At 39.4% G+C, this 18,471-nt stretch overlaps 1 protein-coding gene across 6 annotated transcripts in view; it reads left to right on the forward strand.

The window, feature by feature from the left end:
• LOC121731909 (RNA-binding protein Musashi homolog Rbp6) overlaps positions 1-16,985 on the forward strand; it is a 618,826-nt gene extending 601,841 nt beyond the window's left edge. For 4 of the 6 annotated variants that reach the window (XM_042121592.1, XM_042121593.1, XM_042121595.1 and 1 more), the window contains 4 exons: positions 6,637-6,702; positions 8,400-8,614; positions 12,042-12,108; positions 12,618-16,985. In XM_042121592.1, coding sequence (XP_041977526.1) covers positions 6,637-6,702; positions 8,400-8,614; positions 12,042-12,083 — 323 coding nt within the window. In that variant the 3' untranslated portion in view covers positions 12,084-12,108; positions 12,618-16,985. Of the gene's footprint in view, positions 1-648; positions 1,120-6,636; positions 6,703-8,399; positions 8,615-12,041; positions 12,109-12,617 lie in introns of those variants that run through there. The other 2 variants (XM_042121594.1, XM_042121596.1) reach the window with 2 other exon arrangements.
• Positions 16,986-18,471: the final 1,486 nt, after the last annotated feature.

An 18,471-nucleotide genomic window follows, 5' to 3' on the forward strand; every position in this document is an offset into this window, starting at 1 on the left:
AGTCAATATGTTTAACATAATGACCCCTGCCCTGCATCGTGGTTGTGCGTGATACTGTAGGGTTAACTTAACCGGCGGTTACTTCACGTTACGCTTACTAAAAAAAACAACTTACATGCTACTTAAAAAAAATGAGGTTTGAATAATATTCAAATTATTTAAATTATCTGATATTTTTGATTAAATAAATTATGGTATAGTTTACTGCTAGCAAACAAAATTTCAGGAAACCCCAAGTGGTTTACCCTTAACATTTAAAATGACATTTTAATTACAACGTTGTTAAAGTTTATACAAATTAAAATTACGTTTATAAATAGAACAAGTCGATAACATAAATTTAAATAAATTAGATCGTAACGATTAGCAGTCGGACGTGAGTGACCGCAGGTTAAGTCATAATTACACACATTACAGCTAAAAATAAAATTAAACTCAGTGAAACTCCATAATTAAAAGTGTAGGTTACATTTTTGTTGAAATATTATGTTATTTTAGCGTTTAGTTAAATTAGAGAGCACATAAATCAGGGCGAGCTTTAAAGTTTGTTTTGTTAATTTTGGCTTAGTTTTTTTTTACGCTGTGGCTCCAGTGGAGACTCCGCGGGGCCGCGGCGGGCTTTGTAGCTTTTTTATTTTGTTGCCGCAGGTGTAGTGGGCGTAGTACCGGACAGCCGGCTCTTGGTCGGTGTGGAGTACGTTAACGTGGGCGCCGCGACCCCGTGAAGCCTTCGACCCGACGTCTAACGGCTCCCGGACTAAACGAAAATAAATCTTTGCATAACGAACTCTGTTTGGTATAACGACTCCCGATCGTAGCCGAGGAATGCAATGTCGCGCGTACGTTGAGCAGATGCGTGCGCGTCCGCCCGGCTAGGCTCGCCCCTATAGCTCGATATCGGTAATGCGGTACCCCTCAGGAAGCTAATCCAATCTAGTTAAGTAAACGAAGCACAAACGCTGAATGTAACTCATGTGTCGAACTCTCGATGTATTAATATAAGTCATTAGCGATGTTCTTATCACTGTTTAACATATCGTCTTTCTATTCGTAAGGTTATATTGTTAAGCCGATATATTTTAAAAATAAAGGACTTTGCCACTGTGTAAGCGAAATATCGTTTTGTCCATTGATTTCTCGACGAGGCCGATTCCTCATTTATGATTCGGAGCGTATCGATTCGGACCGAAATAAACCGAAAGAAACGGTGTGGAGCATGGAGTTGGCTAGCGTGTGTTGAAGTTTATTCATTACATTCGTCAAAACCTACGATTAATTGTAACGGAGGCTTAATCGCCGTCTGACTCATCCAATGCGGTTTCGGCGCGGCGTCCGCGGCGGGCTGCGGCCGGTGAGCGTGCGATGGTCTCGTCCGAAACTCTCGAGTCGTAGATATCGATTGTTTTTTCGTCGGTCAGAAGTCTTGTGTAATCTGGAGTATACGGAGTGCGACGCGCCAGACCGCCGACCGCGCGCCGCTGCATCTTCGGCATTCCTCACATACAACACATTCGCCCTCAGAATGCAGCCCGTGAACTCACTCGCACAACTATTTTGAATAGTTCCGAACATGCTTTCGTTCTTCGATTTATCATGGGCGAAATATTCGTGAACTTAAATGAACGGCAAACGTAAGAACACTTAAAACATATTACCACAACGTAAATTGAATTTCCACGAAAGTTTGGAACTTAATTCCATTTCTATATTGTTATGTAGCAGAGAAAGTTTTTCGAATTTAATTTACAAGTGCTAAATTTTGTTAGCTATCGTCATGAGTTTTGGCGTTGTTTGATAGAGACTAGGTTTATAAAGAGACCCATTAATTAAAAAGAGTTCGCCAGTAAAGCAATATAACAATGTAAATGTTCAGTTTTAAAACCCATAATAAAACGCTACAACCGAGTGGCTATAATATTATTAATCCAATTTGCTTTACATATTCTAGTATAAGTTCAATAGAACTTTGTCGTAGAAGTTCTATTGAAGTTCTACCGGAATAGGTTCTAGTGCGGAGTTAGGTGGCGCAGTAAAATGAAATACTTATTTCCTGTTCCTATCTATTACTGAATTATATCATCCTTTAATATTAGTTAAAATTTTGAAAATGTATTCCATATTATTCCAAAATCGAAAAAAGTTTTTGGAGTTAAACTTCCTTATGACGTTGTATGTAGCGGCTAGTGGTTATTTAAATACTTGATAAATTTAAAAATATTTTACCTTTACGTTAGTACTTATTAGTGCCTGTTTACTAAAAATAGAGAGGTTAAAGATTTTCCTAGACTTTCCAAATAGATTTAGGATTGGATTGCAGACAGTTATTGGATGGGTCAGATTCGTAGACACCTAGTTTTTAGGTATGTTCATAATATAGAGACCTAATAGATTAGCAACTCCATGGGTCCTACTGCCTAAATTGTATTGATTGTCTAACTTACTATCTTAATATATAAATATATACAAAGAAGTATTATTTATGAAGCAGATGCAAATGAAATTAAAATATCATTTGAAAATGATGAAAGTTTTGGTGCAGTCAGCATCAAATTGTAATATCTAAATGATACGAATATAGTCATAGATGAGTAAGTTTAGACAAAAATAGTGATAAACGAACAAGCCAAGCAAGAGGGAATCGAAGAGAGCAGAACTGCAATAGGGCGAGTAACATTTCTAACTACAATTTTGAAAGTATCTAACTCCGTTGAAGACCTAGATTAGTTTAGGCGATGATGTGTAACGAAATTTTTAAAGTGTGGTAGACAACGGAGTGAATTAGAACAGCTTAGATTAATTAGTACCTAGCATAGATGAAGTATTAGAAGGTCAAATAAATCAATGTAAGCTAAATTTGTAGACTGAATCTGGTCATTTATAATGTTTAACTAGCAGAGTTCCAGAATAGTTAGTATTAGCGAGAGTCATTGCGGGCGATTTATCTAATAGAGAAGCTTAATATTTAGTCGACTACGATTTTTAGAAGTAAGGATTAACCGAAAAGTGGTATTAACATAGTCGGTAGTTATAAGTAATAGTACGGTGGTACATGTAATGGTGGTGCAAACTCTATAGTCATGTAAAATTGTATCGTAATAAGATATAGATAGTTTATGATGTAAACTGTTGTGCCTTAGGCAACGTATACTAGGCTTAAGTGAAGAGAAATATTTGACGCCTAGACTTAGCCATTTCAGATTAAATTGTGTATAGAATAGACAAATTTTCTCGTAGACATTGTGTAGAATAAGACTAAGTAATTTATAATTTAACTACATGGGTAGAAAATGTTTTCCTTATGATATTCAGTAGAAGTTTCAATTTTATATATTGTGTGATTTTTTAACTTTACTCACTTCGCTTCTTTTAATATCGCTTTTTGTGTTTTTTAATATTGTTGACTGAACCATTGAATAAAACTGTTCGTTCACACAAACAGACATTACACGCATAAACTTAAAATCAACCATATAACGTTCAAAATCATCTAAAACGATATCAACAAACGTATTACTTACACATATTTAACTCACACATAGACAGCAAGAATTATTATAATATCTCCATAAAGATACGCGTCTATAAGATAATCTCATACACAGTAAATCTAATTCGAAACACACATTCCATTAAATTAGAAATCACTATGCGGTAAACAGAATCATGCCGTAATCAGGGTTGCCAAATTCACAATAAAATACTTTATATTTGGGATGTTACAAGGTTCTCAAACTTTTTGCAAGTGGTAACCCTATAACCAAGCAAACACTAGAACACTTGAACTGTGAGAAACTAGCCTTCTTATAAACAGCTTACATTACTTTGCGGGATATATATATAACCAACCCTAGCAACAGCGCAGAATTCCACTAATTTGCAATTGAGATAAATCTATATGGATCAACGGGGATCCGCGTATCATCTTCACGTGTTATTGATGGCGGCCATTAAATACACCTTTCCCCAACAACGCCACAAGAAAGACTTACGTAAACGCAAAAATAAAACATCCAATCTTGATAAGTGGAGGAATTCTGGAGATCCGACTTAAGCCCTTAGCTTTACACGTCTATCATCGTAATTATTTTGTGGATGATGTTAATGATTAATTATGGAAGTATGTTTCTATACTTAGCTGAAAATGACACAAAACGTAATAGGGAAGATGCGATATTTTTATTTTTGTGTTTATTTAAAGAACTCCTTGTAGAATAGACCACAAGTATATTTAAAAAATTAAAGCACTGGAATTTACTGCAAAAATGCGGTTTAAAATTGTCAATATAAATTTTGGCGCGGGGATAGCATGTGTGATGTCACTGAACGCTGATTGGTGTTTTGAAATCCGTTCCGTTTCAAGATACTTTTAATTCGTAATTTTTGTAAAAAAACAAACAATATTTTAAAAAAATTAACCTTGCAGTGACCCTTCTTTTATATTTTTTTAACGTTTTAATAGCAAAATGTTCTTAAATATTATATTTGCATGTTCCCTATTACATTCTTAGTAGAGCAATTTTTTAACTTTGTACAAAAATTCAATTGTAGATACGTAAACTGACATTTGGTGATAAAGATATAAATTTGAAAAGAAATAGAATTTACACTCTCCATTTACGAAGTACAAAATATATTACTTTGGGTGAAAATGAAATTAGACAAGGAAAAAAATGAACGGGGAAGTTATGATGGGTTCGGAGGTGCGTCTCCCGCCCCTGAATATCATCCCACTTCTGAAGAAGAATTATTAAGTTCCCTCCAACTTCGCAATTATGAAAGTTCGAATAGCTCTCGTAAGACGGCCTCAGAATTTATAGAATATGTGCTCAGTAGAGGTGTGAAACACCTTGCCCTCAGCCGCCGTATGTTAAAAGTTTCAAAGTTACGTGTTATTCTTATGAATAATTTGTATTTGAACGTGTTTTGGGATTGAAATATGACTTGAAGGTAGAACGGTGTTTTACGGTTTTTAACGGAGTCTTGTCTTTTTTTTACTTAAACATGGTGGTAAAGGCTTGACATAAAACGCACCACGAATAGGAAAACACTATCAAATAAGTACTCTATTGAATAAATAAAAAACTGAACGAGTGACATAATTAGTAATATGACGTTATTGTTGAGTCATAAACAAAAACTTGGATCGTAACACTAACCTACACTTGTACTAGTATCTATTCTGTGCCTACACAAAGTAATATACCCTATCCAGAATAATATTATTAAAGTTAGCCATACTTTTCACGCTATATTTCCTTCAAATCTGTCGAAACTAAAGCGATTATAATCAAATTATATCATAACGTATGTAACAGCGAGAAACATTACGAAGTTAGCGTCCGACACATCTGATATGACGACTGTAGATAACTTCCAAGTTACTTCACGGCTCAGGGGATCGTTAGTAATAAATTTACAAGCAGTCAGAAACACACCCGAACCCAAAACTGCTAATGACGACCACAACACGAGTTCCCTTCTTTCGCAACAATTAATATACAGAGGAAAGTGGAAACTAGAGCAATCCGAGCTCTACTCGCCACGGGCAATAAATATAAGTAATATCGGTGTCGATATAATGGGAAAAGAATGAGGTACGTGCCATCGACACGTTAACGATCGGTAGACGTGTCTGCTCTACTCAAATTCTTATTTATTACTCGGCAGCCCGCAAATAAATAGCCTCTCACGTCGGTGTAATGTTATTAAAATGTGTCAGCATTTTAGTGGGGCCCGAGTGCGGGCGGGCGCGGGCGCGGGCGGAGCGGTCCGCGAGGCGTGCGCGGACCATCTATCATTCATCCTCCATTACTTATATTGTGCTTTTTTGCAAAGTCACCCGCAGGCCGGTAATCACCTGGTGCGTCCACGGAATACCATTTTTCACACTAAATCGTAACTCGCACATCTGACAATAATAAAATTTGTCACACAAGCTAACGGGGATATTATGAGGTAGCGAAAATTTTAATATTCATGCTGTTTACCATTACCTTATCATGATTACAATAATACTATCGTATCTCGTAAATAATACTGAATCAAGTTTTTGACCAAATAGCTTCGGATTAAGACTTTAATTAATGCTTTGAGGAATTAAAGCTGAGTTTGCTTATTTTACTTCAATGGCAAAATAAAATACACGTGTAACAGATATAATTTGATAAAGAAAACAATAAAGCGGAATTACAAAAAATCAACAATTAACTCATCCAATAATTTGCTGAAAAAACTTAATAAAAATATTTTGCTTAAAAAAGGACGGGCCAAGTAAATAGCGGATAGCGTTTCGTCGCGCGGAGCGGGCCACGCCGCTGCTACGTGCGGCGTATGCTAATGACACTCCCTATTCAATAAGCAGACCACCGCGTGCCTCGAGAACTCACGTCAGATAATTTACTGGATATTTTGTTAAAGTTTTTTCGTCCTCTGTGATTTATGCGCGCGGAACTTCCCTCTTTTTTCATTTGATAGCACGTGACGTAATATTTTTGTTCCGACATAATCTGAGTGTCTTAGCTTAAGCATTCATGTATTTTCGTGTGCGAACAGTTTTGATGTCGATGGTTCAGTCGGGAGTGTGCTAACTCATGTCGGTGTATGTAGAGCGAATGCGATCCGTGTGTATGTTTGCAGTGGACCTCACCAACGGCCAACTGACACCGAATAACAACACACCGCTCCTCGCGCAGGCGCTCTCAGGTGAGCCCGCCTAAGTCCTGCTACACGTAATGATATAACTGTACAGTTTCATCGCAGACGACATAATTTTCCTAAACACGACATGCCTGCATAGCATACGCCAACGAGATATCTCACTCTACATGTTTTCTCGATGTTTGATGGTTTGTCTCTTCATCTCTATTGACCCTAGCCTGACAAACATTATTTCTCGCGTAGATCTATTATCGAAATAACACATTTTCATAGAGTTTTGTCGAGATGATGTCGAGATTTTGACATTATGAGACGAGTAGTTTTTAATTATCTCGAGAGTGAGATATCTCGTTGGCGTATGCTAGGCAGGATGATGTAATGTTTGGGGTGTCTAATTATGAAGATGTTTCACTGTTTAAATTTAATGCGACGAAACTGTACAGGTTTATCGTCACCTATGCAGTGGGCACCTCATTATTAACACTGGTGGTAGAAACTAGAAATTCTACCATGAACATGAATATCCTTTACATAAAATAGTACTCTCGCTGAATAATGTGACTACAAACTATGTTTTTTTTTTACTTAAGTAATTTAAAACCAATTATGAATGATTAACAAAACAACTAAATATCTGTGTATTCAGCGACCGTAATTACTAATTAATATTATATATTTCTGACTGTTCATTCATGTAAAATAACCATTTGAACCATTTGAATTGACAGTAATTTCTAGTATTTTTGCATTGTGACTAGTGTTTATTGTTACATACCGTATGTCATATTTTTAGATCTGCCTGTAACAACACTTTTCTTGTGTATACTAAAATGTACCTCACAGCTACTACATATTATTCATCACTTGTTGGTAACACCAAGTATATTCCATTGGGTGACAAAAGAGGTGGTCGGTGGTGGTTAAAATTCTTGCGATTCATTTTTCCTCATTAGTCCCCTTTCAGACGGGTAGCTCTAGAGGAAATATATTATATCTTATGCCAAGGTAAAAAGACTTGAAATAATTTAGCAAAGTTGAAAAATATTTCCAGTACAAACTTTAATCCTTAATATAAGTTTGCAATAAGTAATAAAGTTAAGACGTTAAATGCATAAGCGGAGAAAATCACCACATTATGTTTAGAATTTAAAAACTTTTACAGTTTTTAAAATTTGTAAAATATTTTATACTAAGCGATATTTTGAAAAGTTTTATTGGAGTAGTTATTTACAAATTATTACAGTTTCATCCATAGGGGCATTAAAGTAATGAACTATAGCCCAATCTCGCCTAAATCTTATTGCAAAGTATAAGTCAAAATATAATGTCCTCTTTTTGAAATATTATTCTCCATTCTTGCAAATATTATTACCATCTCCTTTTAATAAGAGAGGTAACAATGTATCTCTCTACTCTACTTATCCTTAGCAGTTATTCTGTTATTGGGTTCTAATAATTGGGTATTTATCTTATATCTAGGTTGTCGGATATATTTGCCACTGGAACCTGTAGGCCTACTACGAAACAGTTTTGAGACTCAAACAATCGGACGAGAATGCCGCGTCCTGCTCTAACAACGTCATTTCACGTTTGTTACAGTAGGATGCGGCATTCTCGCCCGTTTGAGTCTCAAAACTGTTACGTGGTACAGCCCCTGGGTTTAACCCAATTCGCCGTATAACTTATGGATGTTTTAACCCCATTATCTGCCTACAACTTAACCCCCACGTCACGTTCCGCAGTGATGAACAACTACCAGGCAGCGGCGGCCGGGTTCGGGCCGCCCGCGTCCCCGCACACGGGCTCCCGGGCCGGCTTCCCCGCGGCCAGCTCGCCCGGCCCGGCGCTCGACGTGTACGGTAGCGGCGACAGCGTCGGCTACGTGCAGGCCGCCAGCCCGCAGCCCTCCGGCTTCCCCGCTATCGCCGTCAGCCGCGCACCCCTTAACTACACTCCGGTATGTTTTTTTTTAAATATCTTTATTCATTCATAAAAATGTTTACAATGGTACTTGTACTATTATCTATTCTGTGACAATGGTAACTTATACATAAAAAATCGCCAAACTGCACCGCCAATCTATTACAGGTTTATACACTAGATGACGCCCGCAACTCCGTTGCGCCAAAATTCGTTTATACACTAGCTTTTTTTATGAAATAAGGGGGCAAACGAGCATACGGGTCACCTGATGGAAAGCATGGACACTCGCAGCATCAGAAGAGCTGCATGTGCGTTGCCGGCCTTTTAAGAGGGAATAGGGTAATAGGGGAGGATAGGGAAGGGAAGGGAATAGGGGAGGGTAGGAAAGGGAATAGGGTTGGGCTTTCGGTAAACTCACTCACTCAGCGAAACACAGCGCAAGCGCTGTTTCACGCCGGTTTTCTGTGAGAACGTGGTATTTATCCGGTCGAGCCGGCCCATTCGTGCCAAAGCATGCCTCTCCCACGTATAAAAACTAGCGCTGACGTCTTTTTCCGGGACTCCAAGTATGTCCATACCAAAATTTAGAAAAATTCATTTGCCCCCAAACGAGCATACGGGTCACCTGATGGAAAGCATGGACACTCGCAGCATCAGAAGAGCTGCATGTGCGTTGCCGGCCTTTTAAGAGGGCATAGGGTAATAGGGGAGGATAGGGAAGGGAAGGGAATAGGGGAGGGTAGGAAAGGGAATAGGGTTGGGCCTCCGGTAAACTCACTCACTCAGCGAAACACAGCGCAAGCGCTGTTTCACGCCGGTTTTCTGTGAGAACGTGGTATTTATCCGGTCGAGCCGGCCCATTCGTGCCAAAGCATGCCTCTCCCACGTATAAAAACTAGCGCTGACGTCTTTTTCCGGGACTCCAAGTATGTCCATACCAAAATTTAGAAAAATTCATTCAGTGGTTTGGGCGTGAAGAGGTAACAGACAGACAGACAAACTTTCGAATTTATAAGATTAGTATTTATAAGAATTTAAACGTGACAAGTCGATGCATTTTTAAATGAGCCATTTGAAATTGAAATAGGCCCATCACTAGCGGCAAGTCTGTTGAGTATTAAACTATTTCAGTTTGGAATGGGCATGATCGCCTCATTGCAAAGGTTAATTGCAGGTGTTGATTACCATAAGATCGGCAGCCTAATTACCAAGCCCCATCCTTGCTGGCAAATCGAGTTTTTAGCGGAGATGTGGCCAACACGTAATAATATGAGAACACAACAAAAGACAAAGTTTTATATATTTAAATTGGTATCCCCAAAAGTGAGAAGACCGCATAAAACATTTTGAAATAAAAATAAACGTTGCACCAACCCACAAAACCATAAAAACCAAGAACTTGATTGAAATATTATTCCCAAATTGTTTTTGCGCACCGCAAATGTAGCAAAAAATCGTTCCACAGACGACAGGAATATTTAAGAAATTGATGTCAAAACATAACCCTCGCTCGGACCCCCCATCCATCACATGAATGTCTGCACTTGACGGCCCTTTGAACTTGAACGTAATCATTTACTAAATTCCTTTTATTTTCCGCACATATCCGCGGGGTGAGTAGTTTTGTGCCTTTTTGTACGGGAAATGTGCTTTTACTGTGCGGTACGGTTTTGTCATCAAGCGTTTTGCAGATTTTTTACACTTGTATATAACAACAGAATATGGCTGAACATAAATGACTGTACCGGCTTGCTAGATAGGACAAGACAGTACTTGCTATTTTCGAAAAAAAAAATGTAGTCAGTCTAAATTATTTTATTACTTGAAATAATATAAATAAAGTGACGTATATTTCAGTTAATATTTATAAATAAAAATGCAGAGTATACGGTACAGTAAAGTATACGGTAATTTATTCCACAAGGGACCAATTGTAGCAATAAATTTTGTTTAAAATAAAATAATTACAAAGATAGCCCCACGAACAAATAATTACCACGGATCTGGACTAAATTAGGAATATCTTAATTATTACTAAGTCGGACTACAGATTAGAGTTTTGCTGGCGTTTATTATTCAGCCAACATCATTTATAAAAGGGCACAAAAATTTCGTGGGTTTTATTACCACAGCAACGAGCATTTTTATGAGCGCGGCCATCTTTCTACTCGATGAATTATAAAAAATATATATTATTTTTGCAAGTTATAATAAAAGGTAACTCGGTAATTTTAAAATATATTCCTACTGTGAAACCTGTTAACGATTAAACTAATCATTTGACGCAGTTTAAAAGCTTTGTTGGCAACTAGCTGAACACTAAAAGCCAATAAAAGTTAATACGTGACAAAATCCGAAACACATAAAGCAAAAATATATTTTTATTCTAAACTAAAATTTGATTTGATTGCGTTAAAATTCACATCGCGTTTTACCTAAAATGGTGTCAAATGGTGCCACTTTTACCTTTTTAAATAATTGCACTATGGTGTCAAATTGCTCCGCCATCTTCTTAGTGTCAAATAGTTCTAGAATCTTCGGGGAATCTTTTCCAAGTTAAAATTAGAACACGTTAAGAAGGCCGGAGACGCGACAAGCACCGCAGATGTAATTAGCACACGACGCTCTAAAATTTTAGCGCAAAGACCCAATCTCATTTACCGACCGATCTTGTCGCTTAGAGCATAATCAACATAAGTTAGCGAACAAGTGAGGCGCGGGATGCGATTATAAAGTGTTCCGAAATAGCGTCCAATCTGAGCGGGTAATGGCTTTTTAAAACTACGAGCCCAGACGCGATCAGTCTTCATACCGTGTCACCGCATCTTAACTTCTCGTGCTTAGAAAATCTCTGAGTTAAAATTATTTTCGAATTAAGCTCGAATATGCGGTTACATTTTCATAATATTTTAAGTTGATTCGATTTTAAAATGCGCCGTATCGAGTTGCTAATTTGACACTGCTACTTTTCTTTTATCTTTCGAAGACCGTCTAGACTCATTAGTTACGTTTCGAGTTACTAATTTCTAATTTTCAGTTCGTTAAAGAAATACATTCATTGAACTTTACTTAGTAGAACAGTGTTTTACAATATCAATAAGTCAATGCATAGATACATGGGTAATGAGTAAATAAACGGTCGGAGAGCGGCGGCGAACGGCGAGCGGCGGCGGCGTGACGCATGTGGTCCCGGGTGCGGTGCGGTCTTATTAGGTAGCGGGAATGGCCCGGGCTATAACCGTAAATCACGGAACAAGCGGTGTAATTACCGCTCGCCGCTCTAACTCATCCGCCTGTTTTTATTTTGTTGGCCACCTCTACCGCTCTATCGACTGCGAACTCGCTACCTTTAAATCTGTCCCCCGAGTCGATTTGCCCCATTCAATTATATACGCCCGATTGAATCGTTAATATGTATCTGGCGGCCGGCCAAATCTCATTGTGCGTTTTTTCTGTTACAGGGACCTCTGATTCCTGCGGCTTTCACCAACGGTTATCATTGAAAGTGTTTTAGCACAAATATTCAACGTGAGTATAAACTTTATGTCGGACAACACAATTAAAATGTCGTTACGCAGAATAGTGTTTTAAATGTTCGCGTGCTTAATTGTAGTTATCACGAATGCGGAGCGTTCAGCATTCCAGTTAATATTCAGATATTTACGTTTCATTTTTCGCTTAATGTTGAAATCATTTCTCTACGTTGCACTGCACTAAGTGCTATATTTTATCTAATGATGAATGTGCTCTGCAGATAAACTTAAATAGAAGACAAAATTCCCACGTGACAGTAATTGCCTGTTGTGGTTGTATATTTATTTTTAGAGATATTTTGCATTTTGATTTATGTACTTTACACTACCTGCACACGCTGGATATACCAAATTCCCCTGTCTACTACCATGGGTTAGACCCCTGTCTAACCCATGGTAGTAGACAGGGGAATGTGTATTGGTATACCAACTTCCCCTGAAGTTGGTATACCAATACACACACACACAGAGTGCTATATCTACTAATACATGTGTGTGACGCAGGTGGCGAGCGGCGTGGCGGCGCGTAACCAGCAGCGGCATCGCGGCAGCCACGCGCGCGCGCCACGGCCGCTTCGGCGACGGTCTACTCCGTCCGGCCACCGCGCGGACCGATCCGTCGACCGCGGCAGTCACCGCCCCCGCCCAGCTCGACCCCCGGACCCCCGACTCTTCCACCCCCCCGCCGCCCCTCGACCCCCTTGTCTATTGTAAATAACGATAATCTACTTTTTGTCGTGTGAACGAAAGATAGCTATATTGATTGAACAGGTATTTTTTCAAATTCTCGCTTCGACTGTACCGTAGATGTGTTGTCAATATAAACGATAAACTACAAAAAAATCTCGATATAATGCATAGACGATTTTATCGCAGGGAGGTTTTCGATATTTTCGTAATTCATAGTTAAATTAATGTTAAGGACTCGCGTGTAAATCCCTCGACGTCCGTTCTGTCCTCCGCGACGTCGAGTCCGATAGTGTATACGAAACGACTCGTGATGCTAACGGATCGCGGTGAATTTCGGATGACTACTGTCAGGCGCGCGGAGGTATACGACGGCATTAGTTTCGCAAGTCGCAACGAGCTTGCCCCTCCCTCGTGTTCCGCGTAGAGGCGCGCCCGCCGCGTACAGTCGCGCGCACAGAGTTCGGTAGCGGTACGTAGGTCGGCAGGGTCCGCCGCCGCCGCGGACCGCAGCGGCATCCCGCAGCTGCAGCCCGCGGCCCGCTCGGCCCCGCGGCCCCCGGCGGACCGGAGACAATAACGCGGTACGCGACCGCGCGTTCGCCGCGCGCTTTTCGCTCGTCCACCTCACATATTTTATTCTATTCTATTTTTAATATTAATGTCAAATATAATTATAATTACTATACTAATACATATTGCGCATATTTTACCTATGAATGTAATTCTTTTTGCCTAATTAAATTGTATAAAATCACTTCTTATCTGCTACTTTTGTTTCCGTAGGAAAAATTCTGAATTACTTCCCTATAAGACTACGTTAGATGTGCATATACATACGTTCGAATGATAATATGTATTATGATATAAATTTTATCCTAAGGATAACACGATCACGTTTACGATTCACGAGTACCTTCGGGAAGCATAGTCGGAACGTTTCGAGTTTCTCTCATCGCGATAAGATAATAATTCGTTTTTATCTTGTACCTTCGAAGTAGGTATTGTAATTATACTATAATAAATAATAATTTTGTGCATTACGTAATTAATACTTCATCGTTTCTTACGATTGTATTTACATTAAAATAAGACCACTGTTAAAAATTCGCGGCCTCTCTCGATCGCGGAGTTTCACCGTACTTAGTCGTATTTAAAGTTTTAGTCGAAGTAATAATAATAATATTGTAAACGGTTACATTTTTCATACAAAAATATCTCGTAATCAAATTATTCAGACATTTCGATACACAAAAGACAGGGATTTTATGAAATTTCAGCCAAAGCGCAGGTTCGAGGTAATAGTATAATATGAAGTCAATTCATTAATCATATATTCGTTAGGTACTCTCGGACACTTTTGACCACTTCGTGTAGTTTGCCGCGTGCAGCCGCGCGACCGCCCGCTGCTGTGGCCGACGGCACCGCGCCGCATCGCGCCGCACTGCAACTGCGCCGCAGCTGCGACGCGGTCGCGCGCTACACGCGTGCACTCGGTTGCAATCGTTCGTTATTTACTATTATTATTACTCATTACCTACATCAATTAACATTTATATTATAAATCTAGGTATTAAATTTTAGGTATAATAATGAACAATCTTTTAAATGCTATTATTATATAAATACGTTATAAATATAAATGTTTCCTGTTACAAAAAAATAAATATTGAAAATGATACGAAATAAATCAATATTCTTTTTAAAGGTAATTTATTACTTATGAGTAGTTAATCGAATAAAGGAGTGTCGTCGGAGCCGTTCGCTTCGCGTTTAGTTCGTGCCGAGTCATCGTCCGCCGCGCCCGACGCGCCGCGTTGCGTCACGCGACGCCGCGCGACCGCCGCCGCACCGCCGCGCCGCAAGACGCGACCGCGATTGTGTTGTTGAACGTTAGCTAGGAAATTGATAATAAAATCGAAAGGTGTGAAGTCCGTTGAGACGGTGGGAATCGATATCATACCTAACAAAATAACGTAATTATTTGTTTTATATTTACGGTGTTATAGGTATTTAAGACATTTTTCTTAGAATATTTAATTACTACGATAAAATGTTATAATTGTTAGGCTCGGGCCGGCGCCGCCGCCGGCCATTTCATTGACCTTACATCTTCACTATAATTATATTTTCTTACCGACCTTTATATGTAGGAGAAGCGTACACGGCCGCTTGTCCCCGTGCGAGCTCGAGTGCCGTCGAGGACGGACACTCGGACAGTCGACGCTGTCTGTACCGCTCAGTACGTCGTTCGTGAGAAGCCATCGGTTCGCCGCCCGCGACGTCGCGCGTCGCCGCTCGCTGTACATACGTAGTAGCGCGAGTGTAGACTAGCCGATACCAGCTGATCGTTGTTATTAGACTCATCGGAACCGCAATCGGATTTAGCTTCAGATGTTCCCTTTCGTTGTTTATAGTTTGGATTCGACGCGTGGACTCATTTCGTTAGTTATTGTTTAGCGCTCCCACGCACGGGCCATTTTATTCGTTTAAAGTTACGCTTTTAAAGAGCTAGATAGAAAGATACTCGTACATAAGTAATTTTCGCAATAATTACATTTTTATTGCTTCAATTATTATAAGTAATTAAATAAGGACCTAATTTTAAAATAGTAGTTGATTTTTTTTAATAATAAGAAATATGAAATTATAAATGAAATTAAAATCTGTTACGATTATATTTTTATATTTATCGATTTAACCATACAATTATGGCCTGTGAGTAGAGCAATAAATAGCGGCTCGGTGTGCAATACTAAATACGGGACGTGGTGCTACGTCGTAGAGGTTCACTTGTAGCGGAATACACCGAGACTCGTAGCGCAGTCTCTCGTAGCGCGGAAATGGATGGCAGATCTTCCGTAGAGTGTGATCGCCGTAGCGTAGGTCACAGCGCGCGCGGCCGCCGGCTCGTAGCGGTGAGCCGGCCGCTCGTAGCGGTCAGCCGACTGCTCGTAGCGGTCAGCCAACTGCTCGTAGCAGTCAGCCGGCAGCTCGTAGCAATCAGCCGGCAGCTCGTAGCGGCCGGTTCGTAGCTCGTAGCGGGCGGCCGCGCGCGCTCGTAGCAGTCGTAGCACAGAGCGCGATCACACGCGCCACCGCTGCCGCTCCTTTCTCGCTGTTTGTTTACTATTAGTTTTCATTTACACGTTAGTAATGTGTTTATATCAAATATAAGACTACGTAATACTAAGCGAGATCTCAAATTTATTTAAAATTCGTTATGTGATCCTAATATTGCGACTTATGGTATCTATGATATGCATCTATATTTAAAAAAGTATATAAAAAGCAATTTATTATATTTTGTATAATAACATTCTACATTAATTTTACACTTTATATCGTTAAAGATAATAATTAATTTTAATCTAATAAAGTGACAGACTGGTAAAGTTCGTAGAGTCGCCGTGACGGCCTTAGATCAGTAGCTTTGCTTACTCGGCGATGGCCAACTTAATGTTTCAAGGACCAAAGGTATACTTATTCGCGTAGAACCGGACGCGCATTGGCTCCACACGAACCGATTCAGACGATCGGTCGATCAGCAGAAGACCGTGTCTGTGAGGATTGCGTTGAGATTCGAGGCGGGCTGAGGCGGCTACTGCTGCTCCATGCGGCATTCTGTTTAAATATCTAAATATTTCTTAAACTTGTATTAGGTGTAAATTAGTTGAAATCCTCACAAAATTAGACTTTAAATTTCGACATTTTCACAAAGTAAAAGATGTCAAAATTTAAACTCTCGTAAAGTTAATTGAAAGCCCTTTAGCATCTCGGTGACGCAACAGACATGCTACAACACAAACATTTGCGGAGCAAAAGTAACTGTTATTTGTTTTGTGGAGAAACATGTAGGCGTGTGTCTAGTTAAGTATTGGCTGTAACAACAAGCCGGGGTCGGTCTTACAACATCGCGTCGCGTTGTATTCAAATCAGCTCCCAATGTACACAAGATTAAATATCCAAATGGAGTTTCGTACGAATTCGCATGTTTAAATATTATTAGATCTTTGTCAATTCTAACGTCGCAGTGTTGAGCTTTAACGTGCATCTTAATCACTCATTAGATGACAGGCTGCCGTTCTGTTGGGATATTTACTCGCGTGTCGGTCAGTGGGGTTAAAATGGTCGCTTCGGAGAATCATATTATGAATCATAATATGATTCATTTTTATTAAATCGCAAAATGGTCATTCTGCTTGCAGTTCATGTCTAGTAATTCGTACTAATTTGATATTTGTCAGTTTGACAGTTTTGACAATTCATTTGCTGAATTGATTGAGAGGAATTGCTAAATGTTACCATTTTAGCCCCGCGGCGCCCTGGAGCGCAGTCGCCGCCGGCGCTCGCGCGCGCTCGTCCCCCTTACCCCCCGCCTCCCCCCCTTCTCATCACTTCCCCGTCCCCCACCCCCGCTGGCCCAGCCCCGCCCCGCCCCCCGCGCAACGCCGCCCGCTTGGTTTCGTTCTCGCGGTTACTTCTCGATTACGTGCTTCGCGTGCTGACTGATTTTCTATAGCAATAAAAATCAATTACCTAAGATTTTACATTAAAATAAATTTGGATTTATATACGTTCGGATTTGGTGTCATGTACATTTAAAATTTAGATAAATAAAGGAATAACGATAGGCGAACGAGCCGCAAGGCGTCGGCGCGCTATTTTCGTGGTTTCTTGGTGTATGATATGTTACATGAATCTGTATACAATATGGATATAAATCGTATCGATGAATAAATTAGTTTTTACGGCATCTCTTTATTATAATGATAATATCAACGTTTTGTAAAAAGCGGCGAGTACGCCCGCCGCCCCGATTTCGTGCACCGGTGCACTTTAACTTATTGGAAATATTACATTATTATAACGTACATAATATGAGATATATAATCATACAGCCTCTCGGGGCGCGCGTGTATGGCGATGCATGTATACACATTGTGCAATGTACATATACCTATTATAATACAATGATTTAAGACGAGGTCACATCGTGCCGTGTGTATGTGGTAATAAATATAATATGGACATTGTTCAAACGATAACCGGTTGTTTTATTTCGACTACCCCCATCCTGTTTATTTACTTGGAGCCCATCGAGTTTTCAATTTGTCGAAAACTAAAAATGTCGATCAATCGGCCTCCGCCTCCGGTGGATTTGATATTCGATTCGTTAAAAGTGTTGTGACTTTTATTGAAACGAATTTTGATCGAGTAAATGGAATTACAAGTTTTGTGCACCGATGACGTAGGGAATGCTGAGCTTCTATAGCTTGTCCCTGTGTGCAGTATTTAAATTGAAAAGTTAGTGGCTAGCTCTCTGGTATGAATAAATCTCGTAAAATGGTTTGATGCCTCGACATCGATTCAACAGGTGCATTACGATAATGAAAAAAATATGCAAATAACTAATGTTGATACTCAATGAGACCTAATATTTTTTGTAACAATTAATATGCATCGTGTCTCAAGAGAAGAAAAAAAATATTTTAAAAGAAAAATGTTATTGTTAGCTTCACCATACTGCGTCTGGTGCCTGGATAGGAGAAACAAAAGTGTTTGTGTAAGTATAAAAGGTAAAAAGTTACAATTTAATAAGGTCTAAATCGTATTAGAAAGAGAGAGAAAGAGGTGCAAAACTTTGAATTGACATATAAAATTATACAAT

This window comes from Aricia agestis, chromosome 11, assembly GCF_905147365.1.
Source record: "Aricia agestis chromosome 11, ilAriAges1.1, whole genome shotgun sequence".
NCBI lineage: Eukaryota > Metazoa > Arthropoda > Insecta > Lepidoptera > Lycaenidae > Aricia > Aricia agestis.